General features: G+C 34.5%; 1 protein-coding gene across 7 annotated transcripts in view; it reads left to right on the forward strand.

The window, feature by feature from the left end:
• The window catches only part of CEP170 (centrosomal protein 170), a 95,470-nt gene that overhangs the window by 38,675 nt on the left and 32,298 nt on the right, over positions 1 to 24,497 (forward strand). For 6 of the 7 annotated variants that reach the window (XM_038130322.1, XM_038130323.1, XM_038130316.1 and 3 more), the window contains exons 8-10: positions 6,469 to 6,945; positions 9,714 to 10,357; positions 23,049 to 23,198. In XM_038130322.1, coding sequence (XP_037986250.1) covers positions 6,469 to 6,945; positions 9,714 to 10,357; positions 23,049 to 23,198 — 1,271 coding nt within the window. The remainder of the gene's footprint in view (positions 1 to 6,468; positions 6,946 to 9,713; positions 10,358 to 23,048; positions 23,199 to 24,497) is intronic. The other variant, XM_038130320.1, reaches the window with a different exon arrangement.

Here is a 24,497-nt window from a genome sequence, read left to right on the forward strand (position 1 = left end):
ACAACATTTTGGCCTTTTTAAAAAAATATATCTATTAGAAATCCCTTTTATTTGTGTTGTTGCTTTTGTTTAGCCATGAATGTGTCTCCTATGAATAGTATTGATCTAACAAGAGTTTAAGAATAGCTTTTATTTCCTCAAACTTAAAGACTCATAAATCTGCAAGAATGGAATTCAGTTTGAAAAAGCCTAAATAAAGTCATACTAAACGAAAACCTATGTGAAAGGAAAGCACTGGTGAGAAAAATCTAAAACCTGACATTTTTGCAGAATGATTTAATTTGTGCGGATGTAGAATTAAAACCCCATGTATACACAAATGATTTATTTATCATGATCACCTAATCTCTGAGCAGACATTGATTGTGTGTTCTGCTGGTCTGGTTTTTGACTGTTGTCAGTAATTTTTAGTAGTGTTGGCAGAGAGTCTGAGAAGACAAACTGTATAAGAGTTGGCATTTGCTTCTATGGACACTTCTACTGTCTCAGAGCACTGTGTCTGTGTAGAAGTGTGCAAAAGATATTCTGAATGTTTTCATGCAATTATAAAATCATAAGATTTTTGGGCTGCTTTGGCCTACAGTTATGTTCTGTGAAAAGATGAGCTTCTTTTCAACAAGTTACTAAGTATCTTCCTCAAGCACTTAGGTTTTATAATATAGATGAATATAATTTTAGGAAATCAATATAAAGACACACTTGTATGAAGGAAAATTGGAAACTTCAGAAGATTGTCATGCTTGGATATTTTTGAAATATAAGCATACTTTATTAAAAATGTTCAAGATTGGTGCAGCTAATTATTCTTTCATGGGTTAAATTGTATTAAATGTTTAAAACACTGATCTGGGACATGCTTTTTAATATAAACTGCCTAAAAGTAAGTACATTACAGGTGAATTCCTAAATCAAATCAATAAGTCAGATAACATTTTAATAAAGTAATCCTATTAAAAATCAGTGTCATGCTTTAATGATTTGTTACGTGATTATTGACTGAATAGAAAAGAAGACTTGAATTCTAAGAGAGGGGGTAAGGTTTAATGAGGAGATTGAAGTGGGAGATTTATTTCTGTTAAGCCAACTATAGACAATTACTCTTTACAGTCTCAAGTTAATAAGATTATTTCAATGTTACTGTATTTCAATCACAACAGAAATTCACTAATGAAAGTTATTTAGAAATGGAGCAGAACAGCCTGGAAAACTTTGAACAGAAAAATCCTTTCTACATTTTTCCGACATATGTAATGCTCTAATGCAATGATCCATAGATCTACTAGTCTGTATTAAAATGAGCAGTTGTGTGTACACCTCTGGCATGACTTTATGCTGCAGCTGTTAAATGTCCATGTTATTGGCGGGTTTATTTGGTGTGTAATTATTATTACTGCCGTATGTTACACTCTCACTTCCTGGGATAATGAAAACTGCACTCTCTGCTGATCTTACTTGTAGTTGTAGAATTTTATGTCAGTAATGCCTTTAGCAGAAATCTAAGAAAAGACAGAAATAAGTTTTAAGAAGACTTCAGGAATCTGAAGTAATTCTTTCCACTTGGCATGAATTTTAATTCCAGCATTGCATAAGAATATGTCAGATTAAACATTCCTTGCATTTAAGGAACAGTTCCATTTTCAGGTAAAGCCGGCAGACAGTTATTTGAGAAATACCAGTGTAGTCAGTGTGTGTAGGAGTTTGCACACATTGTAACGTGTGATGCTTAACCAGCAGTATTAGCAGGTAAGTTCCTAGAAGGTTGTTCTAGAAGTTTGATGAGTTTTGTCATTAAATATGTGCAAGTGCTGCATATAAGGCTTGCTTTGCCAAGCTCTAGCAGCAAATGTGCATAGTATGTCATAGACAGATTACAAAACTCTAAAGACTCATCACAGCAGTATATTTAAGTAAGATTAGTTTCGTCATTTTTTTCACTTAAACTCCTTTAAAGCAGGCAGTTAAATGATTTATTAGGAGAGATGGGGATTTATATACAGTGCTGGTTTATATGTCTATTTTGAAAGAGCAATTCTGATTTTTTTTTCATAAGACTGGTTATGAAAGCATTAAAAGACAAAAATCTTCATATTCAATACTAGGTGAATCATACATATTTATTGAAATCTTGTCTTTAAATAAAAAATGAAAAGTTTACTACCGCTACAAAGCAAAACACCCCCAAAAAGCGAAAATGTAAGTGGGAAATAAAAAGTAGGAATATGAAGAGAAAGAGGAAGGAAAAAAAAGAAATTCTATTAAGTATTTGAAAACACCAAATTCAGTTTCTTTTATTACACATACAATTGCACAGTGCCAAATATAAAGCAAACATTAAAAATATTTTGGGATATTTTGTAAATATGATATTTTGGCTGTTTCTCATACCTACTGAAAATAAATATATTGATTCAGATTTACAGAATATTTTTTTAAAGGAAGTGCTTTGTAAATTCCAGATAATTTTCTTTTGCAAGTTTCATTCTTAAAATTGTATTTTTGAGGCAGAAAGAAAAAAGCATTACTAGAAATATGAAGATAGTGCAAAACATTTTCTGAGATTTCCTGTCATTGCAGATGATGATATATTAATATACAGAGGCAGTTTTTTGCACATCTGAATAGCACCGACAACTATGATTTTTCTTGTCCAGGTTAGCAAGTAAAATGTTAAAATTCTGACTACTTGTGTGTGTAACTTGAGAAATAAGACTTAAAAAAACTCAGAAAGTCCTAGTAAGTGTAGCTGATTCTGTTACCGTTTCAAAGTGAATGTTGCATTTCTGATGGCCATCTTAGAAGAGAAGAGAATTGTCACAGCACTGTCACCCCTAAACAGCTGAACCATCACCCAGTGCCACATCCAAATGCCTCTTGCACGCCTCCAGGGATGGTGACTCCACCATATCCCTTGGCAATCTATTCCAATGCCTGACCACCCTGACAGTGAAAAAAACTTTTTCTAGTGTCTAATCTGAATCTTGTCTCAGTTTAAGGCCATTTCCTCTGGTCCTCTCGCTGCAGGCACTGTAGAAGAAACCAGCCCCACCTCACTACAGGCTCCTTCCAGGTGGTTGTAGAGTGATGACATCCCACCTGAGCTTCCTCTCTTCCAGACTAAGCAAACCCAGCTCCTACAGTTATTCCTCACAAGACATGTACCCTAGTAAAGGATCTCTCTGAATCTCCCTTTGGCTAAGCCTGTGGTTTCCCAAATATTCCATAGTTTCTCCCTAGACTTGTTTCAATGTTAGTATCGCTGCACCTGGGTGGCAGCTACCAATTATTGCTTCCTTGCTTGCCTTGTAAAAACAGTTGCTGAGTCGTCTTTTGTCACTCAGGATCTTTGAAGAGTGAGAGCTCCCTTTCTACATATAATCCTGCTACTTTTTTCTGCACCTTTCCTTTTAGTCTTGCCAGTTATGAAATCCCTTTAGTCCCTGAAGATATTGATGTTCACAACCCACCCCTCTCTTCATTGTCCCAAAACTCACTTGCAGTTGCCTTTCTTGCTGTACATATACTGTGCTTGTTCTGTTTTAAAAATTATAGAGCAGTGACAACCACTGTCTTCAGTATTTGCTTGAAGGTTTCCTCTTAAAGATATCTGTATTTAGTCTGATATATAATTTCCTTCATCTTGGCAGATGACTTTTATAGTAGGATTTCAAAAGTAAGGCTGTTTTATAGATCACTCTCTGTAATATTTAGAAAGCTGTAATGACTTGCATTTAGAGTCTGTGAGAAAAATATTGAAGAGTGGTTCAGATCAGGTTCTATATTAATTTTTTGCTTCATCATTTCCTATTTCTTATTCTGATCAATTCTGATGCATTTAATGTTCCTAAAAATGCACTTCTGTGTACTAAAAAAGTACTTCTGTACTTTTAAACTGTGTTTTTAGAACACTTCTTTGTTCTAAAAGTACTTCTGACTGAAAATAGGATTTTTATGTAACTAAAATTACTTATACTTTGGATATTTGTATTTGTTTAATTGTAAAAAATTTTTCTAGCTTAGTAAAATTTACTATTTAGTTGTAGCTTGATTTGTGGCTTCTTTTGATTAGGCCCTGTCTTAATTTAGGGCCTAATCAAAATCATCTACTAGCATCTGTTTAAGCAAAAATATTGGAATCAAATACTGTGCATATTATTATAGTATGAACAGTTGATTTGAAATGTTAACTTTGGTGCAGACAAGTTACCCCCAAATTTTTTTATTAAGTCCTTCATCAATGCTGACAAACCAGTGTGAGAGATCCTCTCATTGCTGTACATCGATGCAATTTGCCTACAATACTATTATTTTCAAAAGATGGTAATAAACCAGGTATTTCATAATTACTGAAAAATACTGTGTCTTGTGTGACCAGCAGAATGCTCCTGCCTTGCCAAAAATTAGAAATAGTTTTCAAAACAGAGTATTAGCCAGTTATCTTCTTTTAACAAGTGTTGAGCACTATATCTGGCTTAATTGTTGTCTACAGGAATTGCATGATGTTTTCAACTTGAAGCTCTGAGCAGAACCACATGGGGTAAAAAAAGTTGTCAGTGAATTGTCTGTGTGGTGGGTTACTTTCCTTTTCGGTCACCGTGTTTCATATTGTAAGGATCCAGGCTCTAGATTTGTTCCTGCCAGAGCTTGATCCTTTCCAGCTTGTTAGCAACAGGAAACAAATGGAGAGTGGTGGTAGTTTACCTAAAGTATAGGACCTGCAAAGTGTGATTTTTGTTTATCGCTGTACATTTTCTATATAAACTGAGAAGATTTTTAATAACCTTTGCATCAGTAACATAGACTCATTCTATTGTCTGTCTGCTGGGATAAGTGTTTTCAGGAATGGTATTAACAGCATTCTTTTCCCAGGGAGGGGAGAAGTGAGGTGCTATTGTAGTACCTGAAAACTCCCTCACAGACATAAGGTAGCTGATAATGCAATGAAAAGCATTAGTTGGGGGATTCTTGGAATCCACCAGTGCAATAGAAAGACCTGTCTGAATTCTGAACATGTTTTATGTTTGTAACAGCTACTGGTGGAAAAAAAAAATTAAACTGCTTTGTTACCTGCATTGGAGTAATTTTATCCAATGGATATCCAAACATGGCAATAACATATTTTCATTCAAGACCTTTTTGTTTTTCTTTTCCAGGTATTATTCTTTCCCTTAGTTTATTTCTCTGTATCACACTACCTTTTTAAAAATTTTTAACCTTTTCATAAATCTTCACAAGAAATGTGCTTGTGAGGAGCAGCACAGGTGCATTATTCCATGCTGCATCCTTTACCCCTTAAATTCCTGACTTCAGTATAAATGGTTCTATTGCTATCTTATTGCATAATCGTTTCATACACAATTACTAACTTCCTCGTCTGATCTAGGGTTGCTTTTTTCAGTACCTAAAATCAATTAGTTGCAGTCTTAATTCTTTACTTGGCAACTGAAATGATATCTTAAACATCTTAATGTGGTGCATGGTAAGTTGCTTCAGAACTATTCAGAAATTCTTTTGCTGGAATCTAAGTTGCCATTGCTACTAAAGTCTCAAGCTTCTGTTTCTTTTATCACATCTCTGCACCAGGTATTTTGGCTGACTTAGTAGTTCAAAAAAAGCAATCAGAAGGTTTGTTTTCTTAAAGGCATGTTGGTACCTTTGCTGCAACCACAGGAAGCTTTAGCCTTCATTTAGGCTATACAGTGGAACTTAGAATAACTACCCTGTGCTTTTTATACTTCCTGCCTTTTTTTGCCAGTGAGAGCATGGCTTGCTAACATTCTGCATGCTTCCAGCTATTGTTCCTTTTTCTGTTCGTCTACACACTATGGCAACAAGTAAAATAAGTAAAATAAGACAATAGATTTTAGCTTGCTTCTTTGGTTTTATCTCTTGTAGAAACATAAAGTCTGAATTCCAAAACACGTTCCAGTGCTTAGCAGTGTTTAACTTTTCAAGCCAGAATTAATGTTTATCTTGCATTAATGTGCGAATTGTTTTTCTGAAGAATTTGGCCAAACGAAATTATGCTTTCTGTCAACTGCTGGAGCTGGCAGATCATTAGCACTTGTTTTGGAAGCACCCTGATTTGATGCTTTTTCCAATAGATTGGAATTGCGATAATGATCATCTCAACAACTTTGCCATTGTGATTTACCTCTTTTCCATGTTCAAATAACTCATCTGACTTTTACATCTTCTAAAACTATTTTGCATGCACTTTGACAAATTTTAAGTGACCTTTTTGCCACTTTACATTTCTCACAGCTGAAGTTCAAACTACCTTTTCATTAATACTTTTCATATGTAATTGTGGAACTATTTTTCCAGAACTATGGTGCTCAGTCTATTCCACAATCTTAGTGTTTATTCCAGAAATTACTCAAGTGGCCTTTACAGGATTTCAGAAACTTCTTGAATAGCCTGAAGTTCACCAGTATTGTGAAATCTGTTTTTTTTTATTTTTCCTAATAGGATGCAGCACAGATGCCAAGCAATCTGAGGAGCAGTCTGCATCTGCAAATGAAGAACTTTATCCTTTCTGCAGGGAGCCCAGTTATTTTGAAATCCCTACTAAAGAATGCCAGCAAACTTCACAGGTAGCAGAGAGCGCTATTCATGAAATTCCCACAAAAGATACCCAAAGCTCCCACGCAGCAGCTTCAGGGCACGCTTCCTTTACCATTGAATTTGATGACAACACTCCAGGAAAAGTAAAGATCAAAGATCATGTGACAAAATTCACATCAGAGCAGCGTCACAAGTCGAAAAAGCCTTCTTCCTCCAGTGGCCAGGACCTGCCGGGGCTCCAGACGGTGATGCTGGCTGCTGAGAGCAAAGTCGCAGATTGGCTTGCACAGAACAATCCTCCGAGAATGATATGGGAGCCAACGGAGGAGGACTCCAAAAGTATTAAGAGTGACGTTCCAGTGTACTTGAAGAGGCTGAAAGGTAAAGTGAATCATTCCAGCCATGCTTAGTTCTGAAAGCAGCAATTCCTCGCCAGCATGCAGTAAGAGGATCCCTGAGCCCATGCGGAGTTCAGATCAAATCGCAGATACTCCACATGTGTGCAAGGATCTGGGCTGGGAAATTGTATTGCTGAATTAAGTCTTACAAAGAGCATAAGAAACCAAATGCTGAACAATTTTACAATCAAGGTGCTAATTGGAGATGTTCTAGTGTAGCTAAAAACATCAGGTATTTAAACACTGATCTTGAAAAGGAAAAAAACCCAAACTTTAGTTAAATTTTATATATCTCACTTTTTCTCATGAAAACATGAATTGCTTTTTAGAATCAAAGCTCTGAAGTTCAATTTATGCTTTTAGAAACTCCTTCAATAGCATATCTTCTGTGATTATTTGTATGTTCTAAGAAAATAATTTATGGCAAAGAATACATCATATACTCATTCTGCTTATATGGATCATGTTTCGCGGAGTCAAGTTTGAGTCAGGAATCAGATATAAAGGAAGTGCTTCAATTTTTATATTCACCTTGTGGACTATTGTATTCATATGAGTGCTGCTGTTGAATGGAGTTCCAGGTATCATACATGTTCATTTATTGCAGACAGTGACATTTCAAATGAAATCAAATAAAATATTACACATGACAAGTGTACTTTCTTTTGAGTGTCACTTAATGGAATAGAGAAGCAGATAGTCTTGATGTTCAGATGAAGAGTCCAGTACCATTCAGATTTTCATAATGAAAACTTCTGATGAACTTTTTCAAGTCTCTCTTATATTCCACTTTTAATTTCAGCAGGTTAACCCTACCATTCTCATTTTCCTTGGCTCTGCAACATTATCATGTCTAGTTCGGAAACCGGCTAGGACTGGGTACATCATTCTTTGCCTTATTGATCTGCTTTTTAAGGCTGACCCTTTCAAATTAAGCTAAAAATAAAATTCTGAAAGCAGAATTAGATTAATGTGCTGGCATAAAGATGATAGTGTGTTATTTCTTCCAGTATAAATCTCATTCTTTGGCCTTCATGTAAATGTATTATATTCATGAATATTCTTTACATACTAGCCATGACACTTTGATAAATAGGAGGGGCTTTGCTTAAAAGCCTTTTCCTGACAAAAACTCCTCTAAGTCTGATTGATTTTCATCTGAGAGAGGTGAAAGTTATGGGATGCATATGGCCATAATAAATATCTGAATTTTGAATCTTCTATGGCCTGTTTGTATTCTCATTCATTAGTTGTATTTTTAGATAGTAAATACACCTAGGTGCTTTGAAAGTTCAATTAAAAAAAAACAAAAAAACAAACCTCAAAGCTTTTTTTTTTTTTTGTCAGCTTTTTCTTATAGTATTCTGTACTGAAGCCCCACTGCTAAAATTAGACTATATGACTTTCACTGTGATGTTGATACTGCTTTATTATTATTTGGAAATATATGAATCATCACAGAATTTTTGTAAGCACTATTCTAACAAGTAGAAAACAGGAATGAAAGTTAGGATTTCAGCTGTGTTTTCAGTGGTGTTACTCTAAGTAAGAGTAAGAGTAAGTTACTCTCAGTAAGAGTAAGTCTAGTAGTTACTCTAAGTAAGAGTAAGTACTCTAAGATCAGCCAATATGTAATTATTGTTTAACTGAATAGTAGCTACATATCCTGTTTAAATGAGAAAACCTTAAAAAAGCTAACCTCTTGAGAATCAAAAATACAGAAATTGGACATTATGTGTGTGTATATATACATACATATATATATGTATATATATATATGTATATATACATATATATATGTGTATATATATATACATATATATATGTGTATATATATATATATATATATATATATATATATATATATATATAAAAGCAGAATTTGATGTAAAAGAGTTCAGTGAGGATGAAAGTGTTCCTTCCCAGGTACTGAGCTAAAACTTAGCAGCATTGGCACTTTTCGTTGTACATGAGGTTGCTCTGTGTTAAATACACTTACTATGTGTAAGTATCCAGCCTTCATACATTTTCAGGTATCATTGCAAAGTACATCTTTAGGTGTATGTATGATTTATGAAATATGTAATCCCTATTCATAGATCTCAGAGTAGATCATGGAAGGAATAAGTAATAACAACCATTTTACTTGCACACATCAGATGTTGAGCAGAGTGAATTATGGAAAAACTCATTGCTCTTCTTGGAAAGAGTAATAAAGAATTCAGTCCAAGTTTAAGTTGACATTTCTCATGACAAACTGTTGTAAATGTGAGAGGAATCCAGCAATATGAACTGTGGCTCTCTTTCCACTGTCGGAAGGACTTAATTAAGGTTTTCTTTTTCCTCTTAACCCTGCCGGGAATGTGTCAGTAGTCATTTGTAATCAACTGGCTCTGTAACAAAACTGATATAATTCAAAAGCATACTATAGTACAGCTGGTATAATACTGGCTTTTGTACATCAGTGATAAGTATTCACAGATGAGAATACTGGGGAAAGGATACTTCAAATGCACTGCTGTTACCGATCAGCTTTGAAAATGTTTCATTGTTTGACTTGTAGCAAGTTGATTGCATTTCCAGGAACTGTACCAAATTTGCAGAGCCAGGTACTGTGAGCTATTGGAGTTTAAACAGAAATCCACTTTGAAATAATTTCCTTCCTAGTTTGCTGCTTGGCTTTTTTGTTGACGTAATGTTGGGGTCTTTCTCTTTTTCAGTGTGCTATATAGTGTTTTGCTTTGCTTGTAGGGAATAAACATGATGATGGCACACAAAGCGATTCAGAAAATATTGGCGCACACCGGCATTACAGTAAAAGGGCAGCACTTGAAGAACACTTAAGGCATCATCATACAGAGCTGAAAAAGTCACACCAGAAAGTCCATTCCACAGAAAAGCAGCAGGAGCAAGCTGGTTTGAGTCAGACTGCCTTTATGATTGAGTTTTTTGATGAAGACCATCCTCGCAAGAGACGTTCTTACTCTTTTTCTCAGAATGTAGGAGCTCTGTGCCCAGAATCTCCATCTCCGACATCTCACGCACGAGCTGAAAGAGTGAAACCTGCATCAGGAGAGAAAGTCCCTTCGCCTGTGCAAGCTAGCTCATCACATCACAGAGCAGTACATGGTGTTCATGCCAAACTTCTAAACCAGAAATCAGAAGAACACTCTGCTGCGTTACCTGCCTTACAAGCTGCGTTGTTAAGGAGTTCAGGAAGCCTTGGCCATAGGCCTAATCAGAACCAGGAGATGGACAAAAAGTTGAAGAGCCAACATATTTCTGCTGCTACTGAAAAGGACAATGAGGATGACCAGAGTGACAAAGGTACTTACACTATTGAGTTGGAAAATCCCAATCCTGAAGAAATGGAAGCCCGCAAAATGATTGACAAGGTGAGAAACCTGAAATGCATTCTGATGTTAACAAGTGTTATGGGATGTGTGGGCAGCTCTCCACCCCTTGAGTTCTGCTTATTAAGGCTGCTGCAATAACACAAGTTTTTAAACCAGTCTATAATGTTGAAATATTAAACGTTGTATGAGCAGCAGCAGGCATTTGGCTAAACATTATTCCTTCTTGCATACTGCTGTTGTGTTAAAGTTTGGTAGTTTTAATGTGTTTCCAAAAGATTTCAGTACCAGGCACCAAAAATCATTTAACTGGTATTTTTATGAGGGTGGTTTATGTTCCTGTGGAAATACTCACTTGTTCTTGAAAGCCTATTGTCTCTAGTTTTCATTACATAAATTGGTTCCATCATATAGATATAGCTTGCAAATATTTTCTATACTTATTTTAAAAGTACATTTAGTAACAGTAACTTAAATTGCAGTGTCAGCTATAAAGAGTAAGTATAAAAATGCTTTGATTTTCCAAAAGTGTTTATATGACAGCAATGTAAGTTTCCTAGTTTGCTTATTGGTAACCATAGAAATACCAATAACAATTCAAATTGTATTTGCAGTTTAAAAACTGAATTAAATAACTGTTCTTTGGATTCAGCAGGAAAATATGGGTAGCAGAAGGCTATGTTTAATCATTTTGCTTAATGTGACTTGAAATGGACTTTTATGCTCTTGTGTTTTCCTAGATAATATATCATGGTAGAATGTCTGCATCCAATTCTTGGCTAGGGTTTTGCTAATTTACAGTAAATTCATTGTTTAGAATTATCTAAGGATTCATTTGCATGTCTAAGACTTCAGAGCTAAACAAATACATTAATACATTTAGAATTAATTTTGGCTAGTGTTGAAAACTGTTTTGCAAGACAAGCTAGCTTCACTTGTTTGATTTTGTAAAAAAATTCTGAAGTAGTGGGGAAATGGGACATTTCATTATAGATGGTTTTCTTTTAAAAAGGTGTTTATGGAAGATTTAGAGACAGGGATTAAAGTATAGGGTGTCACCTTCTATAAAATAATAAAGATAATAGTTTCACCTCTTACGGATTCTGAAAAGGAATTTTTTTCTTCTTTGAATCAATGTTCAAAAGACAACTGGGAACTAAAAGCATTCCGAAGGAAGCAAGTAAATATTAAAGAAGTACAAATTTCTGCATTTATTCTTAAATTATAAATCTTCAACTAATTGCATCAGAAAATTCATAAGTTAAGTTTTAGCTAAATACAGTAGTTCAACGGGGCTTTTTGGGAAAGCACGCGAAGTAATAACATTTGGAAATAGACAATTTATGTACTTGATAAAAAGGTTAATGCTGTCTAATATTTATAATCATAGAGTATGCTGAGTTGGAAGGGACCCATTTGGATCATTGAGTCAAACTCTCAGCCCTACACAGGACATTCCAAGAATCACACCCTGTGATTCTGAGAGAGTTAATAAAATTTCAAGTTTTTTGTGGCCTTCCAGTATCCATTCAGATTATCTAAAGTCAGTTTTTTGTTTGAATCAAATCTCTCCTGTTACAGGAGAGATTCAGGAACAGGAAGTGAGGGGAAGCCTTAAGAATGATAGTAAAGTATTGCTTAATAATCTTAGTATTTTATAAAAGCTTTTGGGTACCATAAATTTCCCTTACTGCTGACTTTAAAGGTGTCACCACTAGGTATTAAAGATTTACTATGAAGTAAAGCAGAGATGTTTTCTCTTCAAGGTCTTCTGTATCATTTCACTTAGTATCTGTGTTGAAATCTTATGAACACTATATTTTACACCCAGTTCAAAGAGCCCTACTATGCAATTCTTATTTGATTTGGTAATATGAAGTAGTATGATACTATTTTTATGAAGTGCAGAAAACAGCCAATGGAGAAAATCTAAACCAAATGCAAGCCAAAATTTTGTCCTTTAGCTGAGCTCAGCTTTGCTTCCCTCCTATTTTAAATTGCTAATGCTTCGGATAATCGTACTTTGCCAAAGGGGGATAAGTGAGGTATAAGACAAGGACTTTTGTTAGCTTGTTGACTCCTGTGCTTCTTTATTGAGGATTTAAGAGAATTACTAGTATACTTCTTATCAATTATTTCAGTATAACCACTCTTTCATTGTCGGCAAGTCAGTCCTTTTTCTGAGTAGTTACTATGCCTGCTCAATTGAGTCATTTAAGGGTGTCTCTTGGGTCCAAAGTTTAATTGAAATTCAAGACTATAATTTGCTAGGATTGGGGTGAAAATGCACTACAAATAGCAAGGATCACTTTCTAAAACATTTGCACAAATAACGCATTCTTCTGAGTAGCATTTTACATTAGAATGGTGCTAAAATCTGTGTGTGGTTTACCTGAAAAATTTTCAGTGGAATAAAGTACTTCTGGATTTGGATATTTTCTCCCTTTTATTGGAGGAAAGGATGAGAATGACCAAAATGTCCAAAGATTGTTCCCAAGTGTGACTCATTCTTAGCCTTAGCCTTACTTTTCTATGGAAAGGAACATAAGAGCAAACCGCAAATGCAAGAGTGGTATTAACTTGTACAAAATCAAGGTGAGATTAATAATGCTTCTTTACATTAAGAATCCAAGAGGAACATGCAGGAAGTCAAAGTTAAAATTCTCAGGGAAAAAAAATTGAAAACACTCATCTCTCTGTGTAATTCTAAGAAAGGGGGAGTAAAAATCTTAATGTTGAGCTGTATTACTTCCTTCAAAAGTACTATTTTTGCTTAGTGTAGCCTTTTGCTAAAGATTCAAGGAAATAGTCTGAAGAAGAATAGATGCTTGTGTGAAATTATTTGAAAAAGCCAGAAACTATGCTGTCCTGCTTATTCAGCATCTTTATTTCATTTAGATTGCTAAAGATCCAGTTCTTCCTCTGGTGCTTTTCAGCCTTTAAGAAAAAAGTATTGTCACTATAGCAGAAAAGGAGCAGAATAGCAAATGACAGAACCCGTATTTCTCAACCATTTTCAGGCCTGACTTTTGAGAAGAGCATGTGAGAAAAATGCATTATCAGAAAGAAAGAGGAAAGCATTTCATAAGTAACAGACAAAAGCTTTTTAATTTTGATTCTTTTCCCTAACAGAGAGGGGTAATCACATATCTGTAGTCATGACTGTCTTGGGGTGAATGTCTTCTACTTACCTAAAATGCAAGTTTTCAAATACATTATTGCTTGTGTCTTACACAACTTCAAAGTTTTTTTTTAAAGATTTTTTTAAGATTAAAAAATACAGTACATATGCACATAGTTTTCAATTGCAAATGTTAAAAAAAGATGTAAGTAGAAATTTCTGGTTATGTCTTAATGTTCTTTATGAATAGAGAATACTTGAAAAATAACACTGAAATTTGCTTCTTAAAAGTCCTTTCATTAGTCAGCAGTATTTCTGCATCCAGGTGTTCAAATGTCACTTAAATTCATAGAGCAGTATGAATTGGTTAGTAGGCTAAGGTTTAGAAAATAAATATATTAAAACAGGAGAAAACTAGATGATGGATCTCTTTTTATACTTGTAGAGCTTTTTTTTTAAATTGCCACTGAGAGCAGTTTCATCAATGTGGTAAGAAAGCAAGCTGCTCTTGTATACCGAAAGGCCCACCTTGAACATATGTATCATAAAACATCCTCTACTCAAATAGCATCAGAAAGACACAACTTGTTCTAGCAGAATAATGGTCTTATTGTTGCAGCTAACAGCTAAGTACAAAATGAAAGAAATTCAGGATCTTGATTTAATTTAGAACATGTTTTCAGTGTTAAGTTTTCCATATAAAATACATGAGTAAATGGGGCAGAGTTGTAGGATTTGTTTTTCCTTTACACCCAGCCTTTTTGTTCTTTAGATGGATTCAGTGCCTTCCTCTGTTAACACTTAGCAATTGCTTTCTTTTTATCTCTGAGTTGTAAATATTCTATCCATTTTATGTTTTTTAAATAAATCAATCTATTAGAAGAAAGTTCTTCTCAGCAGTCATATCACATTAAAAATCTTCATAGGCCACAGACAAGGTAAGTCTGTCAGTGGATGAAAGAATTTAAAATGATGCTTCTGCAGTTCATCTTCCTTTTTTTGTAGATATAAAGAGACCAAATTATCATGCTAATGACTTTCCTTTTTCAATAAAGCAATGTACTGCCAGTTATAAATATTAATAAATGAATGTGCAAATAATTCTGCATGTGTTTGGAATATTAAATACTTTGAGGCTATTGCAGTAAATAAAAAGCAACTCAATGGATTTTTTTAAAGTTCTTTGGGGGTTTTCTTTAGGGCTCTTTTACTGTTTGTTTTGTATAGGGTTTTTTGTTGTCTTTGTTCTTCAGCCAGTTTCATTTTAGAGTATTTAAAAATTGAAATATTTTGTAGAACTTACTATAGCAGATGTAAGCTCTTCTATACATGTGTGGGAAGGGATGGAATAGAATTGAGGCTATATGAGTGTTTCAAGTCCTGTCAGATAACCAGGAAATCTGGAATGCTACAGCAGTTCATATGCATATGGAAACATTTGGCTTAAAGTTGTCTTTGGTCCCCAAATTTTTTACTTGATTTATGTTATTTTCATTTACATTTCCTAAAAGATAATTTTTTTTTTTTTAATCAGCAAAGTAAATTTAGATCAGAAATCCAACTGATTCATACTGATTTCCAAATAGAGGACTTGAAAAATTGTATCAAAATCAAACCTCAATCCATCCTGCCACCTTCAGAAAGGCTTACTGTGACCATGTAATGATTTTGTTTTCAGTGCAAGCTCCATATTCCAGATATCTTAAAGTATTTATTTATGTAGATAGACAGGCCCTAACAGTAATGATCTTGTTTTTTAATGTGCATTCTAATGCCTTGAATTTTATTGGATTACATACTGTGCAATGAGTATACATAAAATCTTACTCTATTGACACAATCTTGAGAGAGATTCTTCTTTCCTCTTTAAAATTTTGGAATAGTAATTATGGAGGGAAAACAGGGAAAACTGTATAGGTGTTCACTGTAGACAGCACATTTTCTAATTTTATTTTCTAGTTCTTTCTGCTGATATAAGTGATGATACTTATTTTTTTTGTTTGATTTCTTTCTTTTTTTTTTTATTTTGAGTATGGATATGAATGGGAATCTGTTCTGAAAGATGATTGTTATAAAATGGAATTTCCTTATTCTTTTTACTCCTAGGGTATATCTGTTCATACTGCATTGTAATATTGGCTAACGTGTTTTTGAAGGACTGTTTACTTTTGAATGATTTATTGTTGTTGCTTTAAGTGTTCTTAAAGTTTGTATACCAGATCTTGTCTTCTCTCCTGCAAACGTTAACAATTTATCAGTAACCTTACAGATTGTTGTTGTTATAATTTCTCTGGTTGTGGAGTTAACATACATGTTATGGACCTCCTCTCAGCAATTTTTTCAGTAATATAAGTGGAAAAACTACCTGGAAAGAGTCAATGGGTAGAGAGGAAGATAAGAGAAAAAAAATCTCAGTATGTTTCAATGACTCTTTAAGGAACTGAGGTAGATGTATCTGTTTTCAGAAAATCACTTTCAGGTCTCCTGTCTTTTCCCACTCTCTGAGTTTAATTGCTTTTACCATTGCTTCAGCAGTTTCTTTGAGAGAAATGCCTTGAGCCCTACAGAGTGTCTTGTTTGCAGAATGACTATTTTATGAGTACAGTGCTAAAAAAGCAGTAGACCACTTGAAGCCTAACCAATCATCTGAGCTTATAAATTTTATTGATAGTTCAGAGGATGTTTGTAACCTTTTCTTCTTAAAAGGAAATGAGTTTTACAGCCTCTAAATTTGTTGTTTCATTTTTAATTTGGAATCCTAAAGAAAATTAATTCTTCACAGTAGCAAACAGGGACAAAATATGTATGCATGTAAATATGTAACTGGTGTCTGGTAAGAGGAAGCTCTTAGACTTGGCATGTTGATCCTTTTCATTTGCTTATGTGGCTTTTTTTATACCAGAGCATCTTGCATCTGATTCTGTAACTTCGATATAGAGTTAAAATGACGTAAAGAGCTTCTGTGAAAATCCATTGCTATTCATGAGACATGCCCTGCACAGAACACAGTCTGTGTGCCTGGAATGGCCAGGATAACAGCCAAGAACAAGCAAAAACTATTAAAATGAAACTCCTCAGAAGCAGCTTGGTTAAACACAGTTCATGTAGTAGCTAAACACAAAGTGAGCTGAGGCTTTGTACTCTTATCTCACTTTGTAAAAGACAAGAAAAAACATATGCCTTTTGTCATTTCTCTGTGATCAATAACTGACTTTTAAGGACCAATTTACTGTGTGTTATGAATGCCTCAACTACATTCTGTGGAAGAATTGTCAGGAATTCAGTCTGAGCACCAAATGCAGCATTACTGAGATGATCTGCAGAGATGATCTGAAGCCTCTTCCATTTCCTTGCTCTCTGGAATCCTCTTTTGCCATCAATCAATCATACTTTGAGTGTGGTTTATTTACAGTTTCTTCTTGCTTAGAACACCCAAACTGTGCTCAAATCCTGAAATCCTGCTTGTATTTCCAAAATCATATGTCTTCCCTTTTTTTTTATATATTTGGTTTTTGCTGGTCTGACTCAGTTTACAGCTCAGTTTCTGAAACCAACTTTTGACTGCTGTGACAAACAAATATGCTTATCATCTTCCTTTCCCCTAAAAGGTTATGAAACACAATTGCTATCATAATTTACATTCCCATCACTTTACAATGACAAATACCTTACTTCAAATTAAATCATTTGTTCCTTGTTGATTTTGGCATGATCCTTCTTTAATGCCCTGTACAGTGAGGACCCTTGTTCCTTACCATTGCTCTGCTTTGTTTTTAATTTTTTTAACTGTTCATCTTTGAATTCCCTTGTGTCTTTCTTGTCATTGGGCTTCATTCTGTTCCTTTTATACAGATTGCCTACACTGAAATTAATAGCGTTCAAATAATGATATTTTAAAAATATGTTTCTAAATTACGTCCCTGACTGTTGTTAGGATCTAAATGAATAGCCAGAGAGTTATTTCAATAATTTTACTTTCCAAATGCCATAATTAATGAATAGGAATTTCAGCCAGAATTCTTAATATTTATTTGTTGGTTTTTGTTAATTGATGGTATTGATAATTACTATATATCCATTTCATTAAGAATTCAGCAGTAAGATTACTGGGGAAATTTTGTAAACTAAAAATTTTAAAACTAGGTAAGATACTTCAGATTTTCCCATTCTAATAGACATAATTTGCTGTAAAACTGAGTGAACAAATCTATTAGAAGTCTCAAATGACACCTTTTTTCTGTTTATATCAGTATCTTCAGTAATGATTTGGACAAGCAACTAGCTCTGTGGTCATTAAGTACTGAATAATTATAGTATTGTAGAACTGCAGTGTGATCTTGTCTCACCATGAAACTGTTTAAAGGTAAAGCAAGTATGAAGTCCAGATATTATGAACTTGGAAAAGCATCTAAAAGAGATACAACTGGAAAAAGTTATTTTCTTAGTCAAGAGCTTTCAAGTTTATAAAAAGCACATAGGAAGAACATCAGGTGAGGTTTGTGGGTTTGGGGGGGGGGTAGTAAACCACTGTCTTCCTTCTTATTCAGAAAAAAATGTTTCCTATTGCCATTATTTTTTGTGACCAGTTTTTATTTTAATTTCTTGAAAGTATTGCATATATTGAGGGAGAATATTGACTTCCGTGGTTTTAAAGAACCATCTTGATAGTTAATTCTAAAGTCATTACGTTCACCTCTAGTATCTGTGCTGCAAAAAAATATTAATTCACTGCTTTGGGACAGGAGAAGGGAGAATGAACAAGACCAGTTCCTGATCACTAAAGCTAGCTTGTATTACAGCTGTGTTGCAGCTATGGTGATGAGCAGGTGAACTCTGAGTCATGAGCTGTTGTCACAGGGAAGTGTATATGACCTGCCAAAAGAGAGTACTCTGCTTTCTGCAAAATCAGCCCTTGCCAAAGAGACCAAGGCATGGGCTCAGACTTGGTCCTGTAACTCACATTGTCTATACTGGAAAAACTGTTGCTGCTATAAAGTGAATAAATTTGTGAATATCCTCATTAAGTTACAATTTATTTTTTTTTGCCGTTAGTTAGTGCATATTTTCCTTCTGTATTTTTTCAGGGCAAGTTTGCTTTCCAGCAAGTAACAAGATAGTGCTCTGAGACTTGTTATAGTTTTAGCCTGCTGTTTTGGCCCTTTATTACTGGGTGAACTGCACAATGTAAATGGATTATCATAGGGGATCTTTAGAGGAGTTACTTCACTGCTTTGAAATGGAAAATTATGTACCAGGAGCTCACCTTATCCCTCCTACTCTGGGATACTTGGGGCTTTCTCAAAACTTTGCACTAGGAGACCTGAGATGCTAAGTTATTATGTCAGATCACTGTTATTATGGAGCATAGAATCACATAAGCTGCAAAGGACCTGAAAAGGAGATGTCTCAAAGAAGCTTTGAGTTCAGCCAGGTTGCCTGGGGCTTTAGCCGTATTAGTTTTCATGCCCTACATGGGCAGAGACTAGGCAAGCTTGCTTGACTGTCCTCAGAGTGAAATAACTTTTCTTCATACCCTGTCTCATCTGACATGAGTTGTCCCTTGTCCCCCTGCAGTGTAGCACTGTGAAGAGCCTGGCTGTCATCTTGGTATGTTCCCCATTGTACTTGGTGGGCTTCTGTTAGGCAACCCCAAAGCCTTCCCGTCTTTACAGTGATCAAATCCAGCTTCCCCAGACTCTCCCCACAGGTAAAATGCTCTAGTCTTTGCCATCTTGCTGCTACCTAGTCATTACCTCATCTTGCTGCAGAATTACCTAGTTAGACAATGTTTCACCTGTATCACCTGTTAATCCATTTGCTTAAGGGGCCAGCTGGAATGCAGGTTAAACAAAATAATGTCAAGAATATTTCATGGACGGGTCTGGACACTCTGCAGCATATTATCCTTCCCATGCCACTTAAAATGTCCTGATTCACAATGGAAATTGTTTCATGCTTCATAACAATAAAGTAATTATTTTGAAACATCACCACCACAGTTTATACACCATGTTTGTGTCTGTTCTACATTATAGCCATGTGGCATGGACCCTGCAAGAACACCATGAAATGGTGCAGATTGGTGGGGTGTCTAGATATTTCTCTGTCAGTCAACTTTCAGGGTTTCTGTGAAGATTTTCATCCTGGTTTCTGTTCTGTAACTTCATGAAACTTGAAACGACCAGGATGGAACAATGTTATCTTCCTGCAAAAATATAATTTCAGAAAAATAAACAATAGGACAGAGCAGGGCAAAAAACTTTTAGCTTTCCGGAATGATTGCTTATAGGAGGCTGATACCTTGGAAATACCTTTCTCTGGCAGTTTCAGTTTTAAATTACACCTGTTAAAAATATACATTAGTATTGGGTTTTTTTTTTAATATTTCTAGTAATTGTTCTTTATTTATTCTTTTTACATTACTCCTCATTCCCCAGATTCTCTCAAAAAATGCGAGATTGGAGTCTTGTAAAAAAGTCCCTGTTGCTTACAGTACTATTTAAAAAGGGTAAATTATTTAGGAAGCTTTTTTTGCATTTACAGCTGTGTGGTGGATATGTGTGATTTGTGATGGTTAGTCACATACATAGAATACATAGAATTATTTTACTTCCTTTATCAAAATTAAAGGCTTGCTTCTCATTTTTTAAACAGCCCAATGTGTCCAAATCTGTAGTGATTGCAGAACCTGACTTCACAGTTTTCTTCCCCAAAACACAGTTAATAAAAATATATTTCATAATTGCTTCTGACAAATACAAGCTTTACAGAAAGAGACTTCAGTCTTTCTGTTCAAATAGATGAGAGATGCAGCAATATGTGTCATCAGCATTTCCTTAGAATTCTCTTGGTTTGATTAAGTTATCTCCTGGACCTTCCTTAAATGACTTTGCAGTCATGAAGATATTTAAAGAACAGAAACATCTAAAGAATTGGAAGCCTTGAACAATGTAATCTGGTCTTTGTAGGAAGATACAAATCTCTATCCATTCAGGCTTCAGTCACAACAGCCCACTGTTTGCACACATACCATATTGTAGCAGCCCAGAAAGTACAAATTGCATTTTCTAGATGGTGGAGAGATGATTTCCAGCAGAAATATTCAGGTTATTCTGTGACTGTTTCTGTTGAGAGTATATTCTCATTATTTGATGAATGGAGTATGTGGATTGGTCAAACCTGAAATTCTGAGAGTATTGCTTTTCTGCAGGTGTGTGACAGGTGTGTAAGTAATAATCTATGTTTTGTCAAATACTTGAGTTGTTTTATCTCGTGAATGATTTTAGTATTTAAATTCTTAATTACGTGTTAGTTACAATCTTTTAAAGAGTTTTTTATATATCACAAATCGGAAATTTAGTCTTTGAGCTACATCACACTTACGTGCATCTCTTCTTTCTTGTGAGAAGAGGGGCTTTGCAGTTGTATAGCAGTGGAACTTAGGACAGGTGCATACACATATCAAACGTAGAATGACACTGTAGTACAAAAATATACTTTTACTGACAAAGATGTGTTACCTTTCTTTCTAATGATACTGTCCCCAAATATTTTGCTTATCTCTTCTGATATCCCCATTGTATAGAGAGAAGGAACATTAGGAGTGCTAATACTTGGGTCTTTGTGATATTCATATTACCTTTCACAGAAAAAAAATAGGCAATATTCAAATTTGGTTTTGCAGTAATTTCAGTAATAGAAGAATAAGAAAAGTGGCTTAAACATGAGTTCAGTACTAGAGAAGGTAAGACTGAAAGAAGTGTTATTTCTGATACAAGTAAAGAAATTTGACATGGTAAGTGAATGTGCTGTCAGATAAAAGGAAGCAATTTATAGGCAGCAATTTGCTGCTGTAGTCTAAATTAGATAGGGATGTGTGGAATTCATATTTTCCTTCTGGTGCTTATGTGATAATACCAGAATTTGCTTTCATTTAAAAGAACATATAAAATTCTGTAATCAATGAAACGATGATACACAAAGAAAAAAGTCTCTGCAGAATAGTGATATAGTCAAAGAAATGTGTCGGTGGACAGTAACTGGTTTCTATCTTCAAAAATTGCTACAACTGTACAAATCAAGAGTATATCATGAAAGCAAAAATTCAGGTTTTAACACTGTATTTTTATAAAAAGAAAACAAATGTTTTGTAAATACTGTTAAGCAACTTCTAATCCAGAGACTCTGGATATATGATTTATTTATAAATTGAAAATTCAGGGAGTGCTGCCTGAATTTTAAGGTGTCAGGAAAGCAGGCTTTTCTCATGAGAGCAAAAAACAAATCCAGTGCATTTGAGAAAATTTCCTCAGGTCTAAATGTAGTAATGCTGTAGCAAGGTCTTCCTGTACAGTCAGCATAAGGAGTTGAATGACAGGGTGCTAACTATTATTTTTTCCTTTGTCTGCTTCTCAGAAGCTGACAGCATTGTGGTTTGTGGCCATCTAGTGGTGAATTCATTTTCAAGACATTAACCTTGTTCAGAATTGTAATAAACCAGTCCTCTAGCTTTGCTGTGCATAACTGAATTACAGCACACTTTTGGAGAAAAATGAATTCTGTACACCTTTTCCTATTCTGCACTAGTAGTGTTTGTTACAGGAGGAAAACATCTTGAAGATGAAAAAACAATTTTTGATGTTAACTGTTAATTTTTGGCAACCAGTTTTAATGTGTGTGGGAAGTTCATTTTATTCTGTAATTTTTTAATGTCTAAATCCCTAGTAGTAAAGTAGTGAATTTATTTCTTAGATAGAAATTTGAAAATTTTATAAATTACATGTGTCCAAGATACATATATTTTTAAATGTATTTGATTATACATCAATTCTGAAAGCAATTCATATTCCCTGTTTTCTGTGACTCATGAGAAATTTGACAAATGGTATGGTGGTTCTCCTGCTTAAGTTCTTATTATTAATTGTCTTAGTAATAATGGTTTTTTAGTAATTTTTTTTTCTGAGTAATGTTTTTAAAATGTTATGGGAAAATGATTCTGGCTTAAGCAGAAGAGATTAATATAAGCATCATTAGGAAATAGAGTAGTAAAAGAACTATGCCAAGTCACGTCTTAGATGAGATGAGTCTACATGATTCATGAGACCTGGTGGACTTTTAACATCTGCCAAGTCTCCAACAGTTGAAAAACTGAAATTATGTTTGTATTAGAGAAATAATTCAATAAGCATGTTAATAGCAAATGCAAAAATTTATATTTCCTATTCTCGTAAGATACTAGCAAAAATCTGAAAATTTGGTGATTCTAGTTATTGGGGGTTTTTTTCCTTAATTGGTAAAATGGATTCTGCAATAATTTTGCTTTTATCTTTTGTTCCTTTCATCAGAGTGTCATTTTTTCATATCTGACCATTCCAAGTAGCAGTTCTTTGAATTTTCACAATGTTGACATAGACTTCCACTTTTTTCTTTCTATAATTGTTGTAGATTTTTCTTCTATTTAATTTTTAGATTGCACTAAGGTGACAAATAAGCATAATACAATAAAACCTTTTTATACTCACTATCCAGCATGCCACCATCCATCCATTAACATTGAACATTGTATCAGGATGGTATTGGGTTAATGAATGTAATGGTTTGTTTCATTTTCAGGTATTTGGAGTGGATGACAGCCAGGATTATAATAGGCCTGTTATCAACGAGAACCAGAAAGATTTAGTAAAAGATTGGGCTATAAATTCTGCTACAGTAGTGCTGGAAGAAAAAAGACCACTGAGTACAACTGGATTTCTTGACACAGAGGTAGAATTTAATTTTTGACGGTCTTCTTTTTTCTTCCACTAAAAGAGAGCACTAAGAACTGACCAGTAAGTGTTAAACAGGAAACAAAATCTTACCTGGAAAAGATTAACTCAGATCTATAAGTAATTTATTTCTCCTAGGCCTTATTGCATCATCAAAGCTTCTCTGTCAGAGGCAGGTATAATTCATTGTGGAGGTGTTTTAAAACTTTGCTGCCTTTCTATGTGCACTGACACAAGTGTATTGGAAATGTAGCAGAAGTTTCCTTGCCACAACATAACTTTGCACAGTGTATACTTCATGTAAGTTCTTCAACAGAACTGAGGAAAAGCTGGTTATGTTTTATAGCCCAAAGCAAGTAACGACATTAAAATTGAGAAATAAGATGTGTGCACTTAATACATGATACAAAGTCATCTAGGGAAAAAATGGTGCATAATACTTCTCAGATTTTTTTCTCTGAAGCCAGAGGAATTTAGGTTTTTACATTTGTGGTTTAAGTTCTCCAGTGAGGTGCCACTCATGACAAGTCACTTACATTAGTTGATTCAGACACAGTATAACTTAATCAATTGGTGAAAGATTAAACAGAGGAAATATATATGACTTAAAATATGCACACAATATATTGATATTAAATATTTCATATTAAAATCTTGGGAGGCATTCTGATATCATTGTGATGGATAAACTAGCTTGAAATGTTTCTGGAACAGAACAGGATCACAGTGGAGCGGAATCAACTGGTAACAGCAATGAAGCATATAACACTTATGTCTAATTCCCTTGGCAAACTGTTTCTGAAGTATGGTCCTGTAATTTAGCAAACTTTATAGATAAGGAATTTTTTTTGGAAGATATCAAGAGCTTAAATTATTAGTTAGTGTGCCTGCCATGCAAATACATTGATTTTAGTATCTGTTTCTCACAGAGGTGTGTTTTCTCATGGTTGTATTTTAGCTACTGTGAAGCCTTGAGACATAAGTATGTCACTGTGCCTAGAGTAGTACCTTTGCCTAGTTTCTCTAAGGCACTTCAAGTGAAGTATTGCCACACAGCATAGGCATATCCTGTGGAAGGTTTTTCACCTTGCTTCTTTGCACAAATCTATAACCATATTCTTTCTCTCTTTTTTTAATACCTTTTGCAGCATTCAGATCTTTTGTGCCCTGTCAGTTTTAAAGAGTCTTGATATTTTTTCACTTTTATAATTCCATAAGCAGAAAAAGAATGTATGATTTATTTTATTAACATAATTGGTCTTTTCAGGTGTCAACTTTCCAAATAAAAGGCTTTGTT

The sequence above is a fragment of the Motacilla alba genome, chromosome 3 (assembly GCF_015832195.1).
Source record: "Motacilla alba alba isolate MOTALB_02 chromosome 3, Motacilla_alba_V1.0_pri, whole genome shotgun sequence".
NCBI classification, from domain to species: Eukaryota; Metazoa; Chordata; class Aves; order Passeriformes; family Motacillidae; genus Motacilla; species Motacilla alba.